The 14,635-nt window shown below is 43.8% G+C and overlaps 1 protein-coding gene across 2 annotated transcripts in view; it reads right to left on the minus strand.

Annotated features, from left to right (window-relative positions):
• Positions 1-53: 53 nt before the first annotated feature.
• Positions 54-14,635, minus strand: part of ATP6V1E1 (ATPase H+ transporting V1 subunit E1) — a 28,466-nt gene continuing 13,884 nt past the window's right edge. Inside the window, exons 3-9 of one of the 2 annotated variants that reach the window (XM_066381151.1) lie at positions 14,262-14,371; positions 13,270-13,336; positions 9,130-9,219; positions 8,414-8,482; positions 5,929-6,023; positions 1,855-1,942; positions 54-603 (exon numbers count right to left, since the gene is read on the minus strand). In XM_066381151.1, the coding sequence (XP_066237248.1) occupies positions 541-603; positions 1,855-1,942; positions 5,929-6,023; positions 8,414-8,482; positions 9,130-9,219; positions 13,270-13,336; positions 14,262-14,371 (582 nt within the window). In that variant the 3' untranslated portion in view covers positions 54-540. Of the gene's footprint in view, positions 618-1,854; positions 1,943-5,928; positions 6,024-8,413; positions 8,483-9,129; positions 9,220-13,269; positions 13,337-14,261; positions 14,372-14,635 lie in introns of both variants that reach the window. The other variant, XM_066381152.1, reaches the window with a different exon arrangement.

A 14,635-nucleotide genomic window follows, 5' to 3' on the forward strand; every position in this document is an offset into this window, starting at 1 on the left:
TATCCTCTCAAATCACAAACTTATAGTGTCTTGCATAATAATCTACACTGAAATTCAGATAAACTTTTTGTTTAATAAAGCATCATGGGTTGGATTTTAGATCACATCACAGGAAGCACATCCAGGCCCTAACAGGTCACAAGGAAGCATACTGCTGGGAGGGATGCACACACGTGTGCCAGCCCTGAAGGGCAGAGACTCATGGCAAAGGACACACACGTAACTTCTGGGCCCGGTAATGAGAAGCAGAAAATAGGGTGAAGCTCATGCAACCACCACCCAATTCCTTCACCTTCATGCTGCAGACCCAACAAAAGTTGTGTTACTTTGAGAAAGGCTAGAGGTAAGTTTCCTGATCATATTCAGTAAAACTTTCTCCCACTGTTAACAATTAGGCTAAGGGCATTAGTACGGAAGTATATCCATTGATATATACAGAATAATAGAACACCAGAGAGGAAGCTACATAGATAATCTTGTTTCTTCAAACATCAGACACGTCCACACTGTAGCAATGCATGAATTCTATCTCCCAAAGGCTCAGTCCAAAAACTTCCTGTTTGCATTTGCACCAAATAAGGCTCCTCGTAATTCTGGCATCATCTGTAAAAGAAGATCTTTAATAAATAAGTATTGTCAATCAGAGAACTTGAGAAGAACTGCACATCTTTTCTTTTAATTTATTGGGTGACATAGGTTAATAAAATCATACAGGTTTCAGATGCACAGTTCTACAACACATCATCTGTACACTGTATTGTGTGTTCACCACCCCTAGTCAAGTCTCCCACCAGCATTTATCTTAACCATAGATGGCAAGTCATTAACCCCTAGATGTCCAGAAAGGAAACCACAAAGCTAACAGCATCAAATCTGTCCTTTACTTAACCAAAGCACTGCCACAGAATCATCAGTGAGAAACTAACCAATCACAAACTTTAGGTCAAGACTAACTGCTTAAACAGATCAAAGAAAAAAAAAAACCTAAAAAACTAAAGGCATTACTATCTTTCGTGGGGGGCTGGGAGGATTATTGTCTAAGGCCTCTGTTATGCTGGGATGTAGGTAGAAGAGTTCATCAACAGCTGTATTTGCTCATCATAAGACTGGTCACCTATACTCTTCCTCTCAAATACTGATTCAGTGCCCATGGACCAAACAGACCCATTATCACATTTATGCGGCACTCCTTATGGCAACTGAAAATCCTAGGATTTAACCTCAAACTCCTAAGGCTGCGCCTGCTGTTCAAAAGAGTAGCCATGAGCCACATGTGGCTCTTGTGCATCTGAAATGTGGCTAGTGCAACTGAAGCATGGGATTTTTAATTTTACTTAATTTAAATATCGATATGCAGCTAGTGGCTACTCTACTGGGCAACAGAACTGTGTGGTTTAAGTCACCCGATGACACTCAACGTCAACGAACTTCAGCTCGAAGACAAGCCAGCAGCAGACTCACTGTGGAAGGTGCCCGGCATTGTGAAACAATGAATTTCCCTCGTCTCTGAAGATGTGATCTGTGCAAACATAGGAACATCTGCAGAGCCAGCGGCCCTGTGGTCATTTCTGTAAATAAGCATTACTTCAATTCTCATCACTCCTGCTGGAGAAAACACTGTGGTTGTATCTCCACAGGTAGTACATGTAGACGTTAAAGTCCTACATCAACAAAAACCTGTTTCCTATAAATGGTATTGCCCTAATAAATATCACTCAGCTCCTAATCCTGTACCTTTTAAAAAAACGTTGAAAAATGTGGAGAGCAACAAATCCCAAATACTAGTAAATGGACATGTCCTCTCTGTCACTGCAAAGTAAGAGACCAACTAACAAGTGGTGTCCCCACACTCACCTGCTGAGCTATCAGATCCAGTCGGCTCTCCAGGGTATTGGAAACCTTTATTTTACGATCCCCATTGTAGACCTCAACTCCACCAGCTCTACAAAGAAGAGATAATAACTTTTATAGATTCAGAGAAGACAGACAGGCATGGCACAATTACTTGATTCCCCTGGAAGAAAGTACTGAGGGGTATGCAGAATCTAAATACAAGGGGCCAATACATATAAGCAATAACCTGAAATAAACTAAGAAAATTTAGGTTTTAAGGTGTGGATATTGATAATAACTGTCATTTACCAAGGGATAGCTATGTGCCAATGTGATTTGGAAGGGGAGGATGTACCAGTTTGCAAATAAACAGAGTCCTCATCTAAAGTTTCTTTGGCCCTGGCCGGTTGGCTCAGGGTAGAGCGTCGGCCTGGCGTGCAGGAATCCCAGGTTCAATTCCGGCCAGGGCACACAGGAGAAGCGCCCATCTGCTTCTCCACCCCTCCCCCTCTCCTTCCTCTCTGTCTCTCTCTTCTCCTCCCACAGCCAAGGCTCCATTGGAGCAAAGTTGGCCCAGGCACTGAGGATGGCTCCATGGCCTCTGCCTCAGGCGCTAGAATGGCTCTGGTTGCAACAGAGCAAGGCCCCAGATAGGCAGAGCATCGCCCCCTGGTGGGCATGCCAGGTGAATCCCAGTCAGGTGCATGCGGGAGTCTGTCTGACTGCCTCCCCGTTTCCAACTTCAGAAAAATACAAATAAATAAATAAAGTTTCTTTAAGGCCCAACCCTGCTGATTACCAGGGGTACTGATAAGGCAAAGCTGTGTGTCAGATAAAAGGTGCCATTATAACCGTGTACTGAATTCCCACACAGGAAGTCCCACCTCTAGCCATCCCTCTCTGCTACTGTTCTTTTCCTCAGTTTCTTAGCACTTAGAGACGTTAGGGAAACAGGTCCAATTCTATTACATGGAGTCTCAGTAAATAAAATTTTTTTTTTTTAATTTTTTTTTTTTTTACTTTATTTATTTATTTTTTAGAGAGGAGAGAGAGAAGGGGGGAGGAGCTGGAAGCATCAACTCCCATATGTGCCTTAACCAGACAAGCCCAGGGTTTCGAACCGGCGACCTCAGCATTTCCAGGTCGATGCTTTATCCACTGCGCCACCACAGGTCAGGCAGTAAATAAAATTCTTTTGCTACACCAGTATTTACTTTATCAAATATTTTCTTCTAAAAACTTTTACTTATTGATTTTTAGCAAGAGGCAAGGGAGAGAAAGAGAGAAACACTGATTTGTTGTTCCATTTATTTATGCACTCATCGGCTGATTCTTGCATGTGCCCTGACTGGGGATCAAACCCACAACCTTGGTGTGTCAGGATGATGCTCTAACCATTTAAGCCACCAGGCCAGGGCCTATCAAAAATTTGTTGTGGCCCTGGCCGGTTGGCTCAGCGGTAGAGCGTCGGCCTAGCGTGCGGAGGACCCGGGTTCGATTCCCGGCCAGGGCACAAAGGAGAAGCGCCCATTTGCTTCTCCACCCCTCCGCTGCGCCTTCCTCTCTGTCTCTCTCTTCCCCTCCCGCAGCCAAGGCTCCATTGGAGCAAAGATGGCCCGGGCGCTGGGGATGGCTCTGTGGCCTCTGCCTCAGGCGCTAGAGTGGCTCTGGTTGCAACATGGCGACGCCCAGGATGGGCAGAGCATCGCCCCCTGGTGGGCAGAGCATCGCCCCATGGTGGGCGTGCCGGGTGGATCCCGGTCAGGCGCATGCGGGAGTCTGTCTGACTGTCTCTCCCCGTTTCCAGCTTAAGAAAAATGAAAAAAAAAAAAAAAATTTGTTGTTTTTTTTCAGGGACAGAGAGAGAGTCAGAGAGGGGGATAGATAGGGACAGAGAGACAGGAACGAAGAGAGATGAGAAGCATCAATCATCAGTTTTTCGTTGCGAGACCTTAGTTAGTTGTTCATTGATTGCTTTCTCATATGTGCCTTGACTGCAGCAGAGCGAGTGACCCCTTGCTTGAGCCATCAACCTTGGTTTCAAGCTGGTGAGCTTTTTCTCAAACCAGATGAGCCCACACTCAAGCTGGCGGCCTCAGGGTCTCGAACCTGGGTCCTCTGCATCCCAGTCTGACGCTCTATCCACTGCGCCACTGCCTGGTCAGGCCAAATATTTCTTGAAATAAGCAGGCTGTGAGACAATATCTGGGGTAAGCTTTCACAAATTTTCTTTGGAAGGTTCATGGACTATGACCTTCATAATATTTTCTTACTTCATCCCTCCTCCCACCACCTCGTTTCATCCACCTTTGATGTTTACAAACAGACCACATTGTCCATATGGGCACGGCCGGCTCTCTGCTGAGATCCTGTCCCCACTGTCTACCATACAACCTCTGTCTTAGCTGGGGAGGGAAGGAAGACCAACAATGAGCGAGAATGTCTTCTGTGGGCCAGGACCCACTGAAGGTAAAACCCAGGACTTCTGTCTTCCCAGCTATCCTGAACATTAATGCCTTCACCATTTTACAAATAAGACAGGCTTAAAGAGGTTTAAAAAAATAATGAATTTGTTAAGTGAAATAGCAATATCTAAAATTCCACTAGCCTGACCTGTGGTGGCGCAGTGGATAAAGCGTTGACCTGGAAATGCTAAGGTCGCCGGTTCGAAACTCTGGGCTAGCCTGGTCAAGGCACATATGGGAGTTGATGCTTCCTGCTCCCCCCTTCTCTCTCTCTCCTCTCTCTCTCTCCCCCTCTCTCTCTTTCTAAAATGAATAAATAAAATTAAAAAAAAAAAATTCCACTAAAATTTGCACTGGAATAAGCCCAGAGCCCCTCAGCAGCAATTCCAAAATCCAAAAAGCTCTGAAAATAAAGACATACAGTTCATGTGATGCAGAGGCCTGCACTGCTCCAGTCACCGGTTTACATACTACTAGCAAACACATACCATGTACTCATCCCTCACAGTTTGAATAGCCCTCATGTTCAGACCCTGTGGAGGATACTACATAACATGTGGGATACCACTTTATTAACTTTTATAAATGCTGACATTGAAAACATGGGGCCCCAAAATTTTCAGGAACTGTGGTCATGGCTGAGCTTATTATTTGCCAGAGCCTCAAGCAAACACTTCACGTCCGCCTGCTTACACCACAGTGACAGTTATCTGACAGGAGTACCATGTTATGAGCCCTGGACATAACAGGCACCATGCTCAGTGCTGTAGAATTGCGTCCTTAAGCTTCCATGAGTTTGTGAGGTTATTATCCCTATTCAGAGATGAGGAAACAAGGCACAAGTGGAAGCAAACAGCCGGTCTAGACTGGCTCGCCAGTCTGCAGCAGAGGAGAGCCACACCTGAACTTAAAGCAATACTCAGGCATGTCTCACCCACTCCCACTCCGCAACTGTAGAGCACTTCCACATGTGTGCTGTTCCGTCTCTTTACCTCGCTGTATGAGATAACAAAGCAAAACCACAGCTCCCCCTGTGCAGGTAATGGACTTCAGTCCCAGGCCCATGGCCAGCAACAAGTCTCACCACTCTACATCTGTGCTCTGTCAGCTCAGCCTGTGTCCCAGGCTCTGCACTGTCAGCTGGCACCACTCAAACAATGGAGAAGCAATGTCAGCAGTTCTCATGCCTGTCCCAAGCACGGAAGTTTATTAGGGATGCTGAACACATGCTGTCATGTCCTCACAGTCAGCAGAGTACCACTAGTGTCTGCAGTTCTGCAATCTGGGAACCTAACCATCAGACACGACCACTTGTCTTTTTTTTGATGACTATTTAAGAGGTAGAGAGCATATTCCTCAGCACATTATAGAGATCTGGACCCAGCTTTGAGTTCTGGACACAGAATAGCACTAATTCTCAGGATGAACTTGACTGACCCTAAGAAGCTAGACTTTTAGAGAATGTCTATCTGGCTAACAGAAAGGACCACAGAGCACTGACAGAAGAACCAGCCACGCCTCTACTCTTGTGGCCGAGTTCCCTGGAGAAAACCCACTTTACAGATGGCCCAGTATAGAGGCCACCCTCCCAGGAACAACAGCTAGATGTTAAAGCAAAAATGCTTCTTACATGTCCTCAGGCAGGTAGGTCTCCTGATCAATCTGGACATCAATATCTTTTTTGGTGGCAATTTTGTACATAGGAATTGCTTTTTGCACTGCAGCCTGGAGAAGCAGAAAATAATGATAGGTTTTAGCGGATTCTATGAAGTAGGTATTCAAAAATGCCAACAAACTACACAAGCAGCTATATAGTGCTCAAAAAAATTAGGGGGTATTTCAAAATGAATATGAAGCAATATCCCCTAATTTTTGTGAGCAGTGTATATTTCAGGTAAAGGAATAGATCAATTGCTAATGAAATGCAAAATGATGCAACCTCTATAGAAAACTGTATAGCAATTCCTCAAAAATAATCAAACAGGCCCTGGCTGGTGGCTGAGTGGATATAGCATCAGCCCAGCATATGGATGTCCTGGGTTCGGTCCCCAGTCAGGGCACAAGGAGCAGTGACCATCTGCTTCTCTCCCCTCCTCTCCTCTCCCTCTTCCCCTTTTACAGCCCGTGGCTCGACTAACCATGGCCCCAGGAGCTGAGGAGAGCACGGATGAGCCTTGGCCTCAGGTACTAAAAATAGCTTGGTACTAGGTATTTGAGCATCAGCCCCAGACGGGGTTGCCAGATGGATTCTAGTTGGGACATATGCAGGAATCTGTCTAGCTCCCCTACTCTCACCTTAAAAAAAAATTACCATGTGATCCAACAATGCTACATTTGGGTACATACAAGTAAGAAAAAGCAGGGACTCCCACAGATACTCATCCAGCCATGTGCACAGCGTCATTATTCACAATGGTCAAAAAGTAGAAACAACTCAAGTGTCTACTGACAGGTAACTAGATACAAAATGTGTTGTGTATGTATAATTAGGCCTTAAAAAGAACAGGAATTCTGACACCTGCTATAAGATGATAACCCCTGAAGACATTATGCCAAGTGAATAAACCAGACACAAAAGGACAAATACTGTATGATTCTACTTACATGAGATACCTACAGTAGTTAGGTTCAGAGACCGAAAGTAGAATGGTGGCGGCTAGGGGATGGGGATAGGGAGGTGGGGATTAATGTTTAATGGGCAAACTTTCAGTTCAGGAAGATGAAAGTGTGTTCAAGATGATGGTGGTGACAGTCACACAATACAAGTACTTAGAGCAACAGTACAAAAATGGCTTTTTTTTTATATGTACATTTCACCAATTTTATAAAGAAATGTGCTCACTGGGAAAAACAGATGGAAGTGAGATTTTTAACTACAATATTGTAATTAGTCTGATAAAACAAAATCATTGGAAAGTCTCATCTTTAAACAATATTGTGCACACTCGAGCACAAATGTAAATAACACTTTCATGAAGGAACCTGACTACTTTTCTGACATTCCCAGTTGAGCAGATTGAAGCATATATTCAACTCTTCCCAGTTCCCCAAATCTAACACAGCACCACTCATGACACTGGGTGTTCAGTTTTATGTCGAGAAGAAGCTTTACTGACACCTAGCAATTCCACTGTGTCATCTAGAAAAGGCCAGCCGGCAGCATGGACTGGCCTCCACAGCAAGATGACAGCCTGGTAACCTGTTCCGTCTGCCTCTCTGCTGTGCAGGTTCATACATGAGGCTTTCAGCGCGCACACACGGATCCATGTGACTGACACGGTTTATAAACTAGAACCGCAGTTTACTAATTTATCATGGAGACTAAGGGGAATGAACACCTAAGTAATCTGGCGAGCATGTTTTCTTTACTAGGAGACATGTTATTTGGGGAGACAAATTATAGTAAGAATGGAAATGTATTAAATGTATTAACTTATAAGAAATGTAATTGCTAAGGGACTGAGCACTCACATCCTTGCCTGAACGCAAGCTACATGGAAAAATGTCAACCCAAAGAGCATTGCGATGGCACAGATACACAGCTGGGAGAGTCTGTTCTATGCCCTGCGATTTCCTTCAGGACAGAGCATCTGTCTCCTACCACAACCTGTATGTACCTGCCACAGGGCCAGCAGGTTGTCCTTCCGACCAAGGCACCTTTTCTCTTAGAAAGGGCATGGAGAGCACCTCAGTATTATTTGCTCCTGACACTTCAGCGAGGTTTTCACTGCTGACTGACCTCTTCCAGCACCCAACTTCTTTCTCTAGACCCAGAATGTATTATAGTAGACTAGAGCCAAACCTTGCTGGTCTGACAGCAGGGCGCCACTGTCTGTCTTTGCTCAATTCCAGCAGGTGCCGCCTCTGTTGTTGCATGTTCAGAAGATTAGGGTATTACAAAGTCTCCAGAAAGGGAGGAGGGTACTAACTCAGATGGCAACATGACCTCTTTAGGAAGAGAAATTAGAAGCTGAGGTCACTTGAACATCTACAATGAGTTAAGACTCCTCCAATAACCATGGCTGAACTGTCATCTATCACAGCATGCATGATAGATGCATGCTAACTTTCTGATCTTAAAAAAAAGAAAAGGTTCCTTTCTCTAAGCTCTTTACCTTTACCAAAGGAAAATCCTGTTTCCGGCAACGGACAATCATTCGGGGCTCCAGTAGCTGGTACAGTCCCTACAACACAATCAGATACAATTAGTAGAGAAGACAAGCTATAAAATTAAGGAATGGCAAAATAGAATGTCTTTATGACTCTTCCATCTAGTTTTGAAAAAACTATCCCATTATAAATTTCCCCAAGACAGCATTATGAAAATATGGAAACAAGACAAATATACCCAATGCCCTGGTGGTAGAAACAAAATTTATATGGGAGTCTTACCTTACTTCAACTTAGTTAAGGATAAATATTATTGTAGTTAGCATAAATAAATAAGGATTCACAGACAAGGAATAAAGAGTTAAAATAAAGAGTCTTTGTCTGAACCCCACTAATCTAAAGCAAGTACTTTAGTGGTGAAATCAAATTAGGGAAACTAATTTAAAGCTTTAAAAGTTCAATGTTGCAAGCAAATCTGACCCTTGAGTTATAAAAAATTAGTAAGACAATATAATAAAGTGGTAAACCTAGAAGCCTTATCCAACCAAACAGTACTGTCTTCTCACATGGTACACACTTCTCTATTAGCTGAGCAAAGAGCAAAAGGGAAAAAGCTAAGATGAGAAAAGAGGAAAGAGAGAACTGGTTTCTAGTACATTCTGGCAATTCTTTTAGAGCTGTGGCTACAAACTGCAGGAGACACGGCCTGAGAGTACGGTACCTGAAGGACCAGCCCATCCAGCAGTACTTGGTACCTCGTTGTATCTTTTACCACCTTGCTGAGTCTCTGCTTTGCCTCATTTAGTAGGTCCTACAATGAGTGGAAAAGACAGTTATCTTTACATCTGGATAGTTGACGCAAAACTCATTGTGAGGTTGACCGTGGCGCAGACTCTGGCTTCAGCGCACTGCTGGGTGTGCACTCAGCGCGGCCTCTGAGACACATGACAAACCGGATGCTGTCCTGTGACCACTGGTACGAGGGAACATGAGCACCAGTGTTGCTCCCAGGGAGGTCCCATTCTAACAGAACAGCCCTGATGACTTGTTGGGGACCGAGAGCCAACAGGGTCTTTGCAGTTTACACTTTTTTGGAGACGGAGGTGTGGGGAACAGTCTGCCCATCCCCCCACCTCACTTGTCTGATTCAGTTACTAAGGCTAAGCCCTTCCCCACAACCTCTGACTGATTGTAGAAGTTGGTAAAGACAATTTACATGCCCTTCCCCACACCTCGATGTTAGCTGTGATGCTGGATTGTTTATACTCATCCTGCCCCCCATGTCCCCCGGAAATACTGGAGGCAAGTATCTTCTATTCTTTGTTTTGTGTGAAGTTAAGATGTTATGTATAGTGGGGGTTTTCTGCACTTGGTAGAATTCTTGGGTTGCCTTGGAAATGTGATCAGAGATCTCTGATCTGTTAATGGCCCACTTTGCCCTATAAATAAAGCAAGAAGCGGGTGTGTAGCACGCTCAGTTCTTGCCATCAGCATTGCAGAGCCCTCCCAAGCCCATCCTTTCACTTTCTTATTTTCTTAATTCTGCGCCGTTCCCACTCAGGACCTAGAATTACTTGCCTGGAAACTGGAATTACTAGCCGCACTGGTTCACGGCAATGACTAATCAGTTCAGAAATATACATAACTGACAACCATGGGAAGGTTTATACCAGGGGTCCCCAAACTTTTTACACAGGGGGCCAGTTCACTGTCCCTCAGACCGTTGGAGGGCCGGACTATACAAAAAACTACGAACAGCTTGACCTGTGGTGGCGCAGTGGATAAAGTGTTGACCTGGAAATGCTGAGGTCGCTGGTTCGAAACCCTGGGCTTGCCTGGTCAAGGCACATATGGGAGTTGATACTTCCAGCTCCTCCCCCCTGTCTCTCTCTCCTCTCTAAAATGAATAAAAAATAAAAATAAAAAAAAAACTATGAACAAATCCCTATGCACACTGCACATATCTTATTTTAAAGTAAAAAAACAAAACGGGAACAAATACAATACTTAAAATAAAGAACAAGTAAATTTAAATCAACAAACTGACCAGTATTTCAATGGGAACTATGGGCCTGCTTTTGGCTAATGAGATGGTCAATGTCTGGTTCCATATTTGTCACTGTTAGCCGTAACAAGTGATATGACACGCTTCCGGAGCTGTGACACGTGCATCCCGCGTCACCGAGAAGTATTACTGTACCTGAGCCACGCCATGCTTTGCAGCGCCACCACATACAGTACTCCAGGAGCACAGGATGCAGATGCATCCTGTGCTTCTCTCACTGACCACCAATGAAAGGGTTGCCCCTTCCAGAAGTGTGGCAGGGGCCTGATAAATGGCCTCAGGGGTCTGCATGCAGCCCGCAGGCCGTAATTTGGGGACCCCTGGCTTATATGATACAGATTTGCAAAAGAAGCTATTGAGAGTTATATAAGAATCAGTGGTCAGCAAACTCATTAGTCAACAGAGCCAAATATCAACAGTACAACAATTAAAATTTCTTCTGTGAGCCAAATTTTTTAAACTTAAACTATATAGCTAGGTACATTCCTTATCGAGGTAGAGCCCACATGTGGTATTTTGTGGAAGAACCACACTCAAGGGGCCAAAGAGCAGCATGTGGCTCGCAAACCGCAGTTTGCCAACCAAGGTACAAGATAATTCTATTTTTTATTTAAAAGGAAAAAACCAGATAATGTCTAGAGATAACAGTACCAACAAGTTATCCACAAAAAATTCTCTGCTCACCTGAGAGGCAGGATTATCAATGATTTTAGTTTTTTGGTTTTGTTTTTTTTTTTGTATTTTTCCGAAGCTGGAAACGGGGAGAGACAGTCAGACAGACTCCCGCATGCGCCCGACCTGGATCCACCGGCACGCCCACCAGGGGGCGACGCTCTGCCCACCAGGGGGCGATGCTCTGCCCCTCCGGGGCGTCACTCTGCCTCGACCAGAGCCACTCTAGCGCCTGGGGCAGAGGCCAAGGAGCCATACCCAGCGCCCGGGCCATCTTTGCTCCAATGGAGCCTTGGCTGCGGGAGGGGAAGAGAGAGACAGAGAGGAAGGCACAGCGGAGGGGTGGAGAAGCAGATGGGCGCTTCTCCTGTGTGCCCTGGCCGGGAATCGAACCCGGGTCCTCCGCACGCTAGGCCGACGCTCTACCGCTGAGCCAACCGGCCAGGGCTCTTTATGCCAGTTTAAAAGGTAAGCTATGATCAATGTTACAAACCACTAAAATCCTAGTGACACTCTTATTCTAAATTTAAAGTGGTGCCTGACTGGTGATGATGCAATGGACAGAGAATTGACCTGGGAAGCTGAGGTCCTGGGTTTGAAACCCCGAGGCCACCTACTTGAGTGCAGGCTCACCAGCTTGAGCATGGGGGTCACTGACTTGAACAAGGAGTCACTAACTCAGCTGGAGCCCCCCTGCTCAAGGCACATATGAGAAGCAATAATGTAAAATGCTGCAACTACAATTTCATGCTTTTCACCTCTCTTTTTCCTGTCTGCCTCTGTCTCGCTTAAAAAAAAAAAATCACCTCTCACAATATTAGTTTTTTTTGTTTTATTTTTGTGGCAGAAACAGAGTCAGAGAGAGGGACAGATAGGGACAGACAGACAGGAAGGGAGATGAGAATCATCAATTCTTCGTTGCGGTTCCTTAGTTATTCATTGATTGATTTCTTATATGTGCCTTGATGGGGGCCAAAGCAGACCGAGTGACCCCTTGCTCGAGCCAGCGACCTTGGGCTCAAGCTGGCGACCTCGGGGTCTTGAACCTAGGTCCTCCATGTCCCAGTCCGACGCTCTATCCACTGCGCCACCGCCTGGTCAGGCTAGTTTGTTTCTTTAATATCTAAGAAAATGGTATGTTTTCCACTGATTAAAGTTTTATGTGCCTCACCTGTGGTGATGCAGTGGATAAAGCATTGATCTGAAACACTGAGATTACCCATTCGAAACCCTGGGCTTACCGAGTCAAGGCATAAACAAGAAGCCACTACTACAAGTTGATGCTTCCCGCTCCTCCCCTCTTCTCTCTCTCCTCTCTCTAAAATCAGTAAATATTTTAAAAAATAGGTTTATAGCTTTTTCATACAGCTCTTACATTTATTCCCAAAATTAAATAATTTTTATAGCTATTATAAAGAGATCTAGATTTTCTTTTACTTGCTAACTGGTTATTGTTGGCATATAGGAAAACTTAACTTCTGTAGGTTCTCTTTGTAGTCAGTCACCTTCTGAACTAATTACTAGTTCTTACTGTGTTTTGGATATTGCAGTATCTGTGTAAATTATTGCATCTGCAAAAATGGTGTTTCTTCCTTTTCAATATTTAAATAACTCTCTATAGGTTTCAATATTTAAATAACTTTCTATAGGTTTCTGCCCTCTTCCTAGGATGACAATACTCAAATGGTTTTCTTGTGTCTGACCTCTTCCCTGTTTAGCCTACACCCTCATATATGAACCTTATTTATGACAGTCCCCATAAAAGAAAACAAAAACTTCGACCGTATCTATTGAAAACAGGCAAAGGTCTTTAGCCTGCACTCATGACCCTGCAATAAACCCAGCTACCCCTAGGCTACTTACTGTCATCACCCATATATGCTGCACAGCCCCCACAAAATGCTGTGTGACCCAGAAGCAGAACATCTGAGAGCTGTCAGACCAGAGGGTCCTGAAGACAAGGGAGAAACCTTATTCATTTTCCACTTATTATAATACCTAGCATTGATTTGCTGACCAAATAGTCTTGTTCTAAAAAGCATTCAACTGTTAACTAGTAAATTCTCTATAATAGGCAAATAAACATTTTATAATTTTATAATAGAGGCTAATTATTGTACTTACTGTAATAAGGTCATCTCTCGCTCTGAGGACTTTGAGTCTTGCTTGATTCATCAAATTGGACATCTTACTGCAAAAGGTAAGAAAAAATAACATCAGTACCACATAAAACCCAAAAACTGTAGAGAAAGGAATATATTGCTTCCTCTGTACATACAAATACTTCTTGTTGTATATACCCCAAAGAGAATGCCACTGGAATGTATTTAGTTATTTCTACCAACTTATTTTCTTTCTTTTTTTTTAGTGTATTGATTTTAGAGAGACGAAGAGAGTGAGAGAGGAAGGGAGAGAAAGAGAAACATCAATCCATTTCTGTATGTGGCCTGACTGGGGATTAAACCCGTGTGCAACCTTTATATTTCAGATGACTCTCTAACACAGGGGTCGGGAACCTTTTTGGCTGAGAGAGCCATGAACGCCACATATTTTAAAATATAATTCTGTGAGAGCCATACAACAACCCATGTACGTTACGCATTATCCAATAAAAATTTGGTGTTGTCCCGGAGGACAGCTATGATTGGCTCCAGCCACCCACTACCATGAACATGAGCGGTAGGAAATGAATGGATTTGTAATACATGAGAATGTTTTATATTTTTAACGTTATTTTTTATTAAATATTTGTCTGCCAGCCAGATGCAGCCATCAAAAGAACCACATCTGGCTCGCGAGCCATAGGTTCCCGGCCCCTGCTCTAACAATTCAAGCGAAGGCCCAATTTCCTTTCAAAGATAAGGAAATATTTATTAAGTGCTTACCAAGTGGCAAGCAATTTATTATCAGTTGGTCCAGTTTAATCTTTCAGTAATCCAGTGAGGTTTTTATTTTCACAAATGAGGAAAGACACCCTAGAGGTTGAAGGAGTAGGAAGTGATCCACTTAAGACACGAACCCATGTCTGCATGACTTCAAACCACCATCCCTGTCCTCCTGTCACACTGGGTTTATAAAGCTTCCTTAGTTTAATGCTGTGATCAGGACCTACTCACATTTTCTTCTGCTGCTCTATTTGCTTTTCTTTCTTCTCATAGTATTCCATAATCTTCAGTCTCTGGGTCTGAACAAGACGACCTTTCTCAATGTTGAACTCTTCTTCTGCCTACCAGGAAATTAGTTAATTCATGACACCAGATTTTTTTTATTTATTTATTTATTTATTTATTAATTTATTTATAACAGAAGGACAGATAGGGATAGACAGGAAAGGAGAGAGATAAGAAGCATCAATTCTTCATTGCAGCTCCTTAGTTGTTCAGTGATTGCTTTCTCATATGTGCCTTGACCGGAAGGTTACAACAAAACAAATGACCCCTTATCCCACGCTCAATCCAGCAACCCTGTGCTCAAGCTGGTGAGCCTATAC

The sequence above is a fragment of the Saccopteryx leptura genome, chromosome 4 (genome assembly GCF_036850995.1).
Source record: "Saccopteryx leptura isolate mSacLep1 chromosome 4, mSacLep1_pri_phased_curated, whole genome shotgun sequence".
Taxonomy (NCBI): Eukaryota; Metazoa; Chordata; class Mammalia; order Chiroptera; family Emballonuridae; genus Saccopteryx; species Saccopteryx leptura.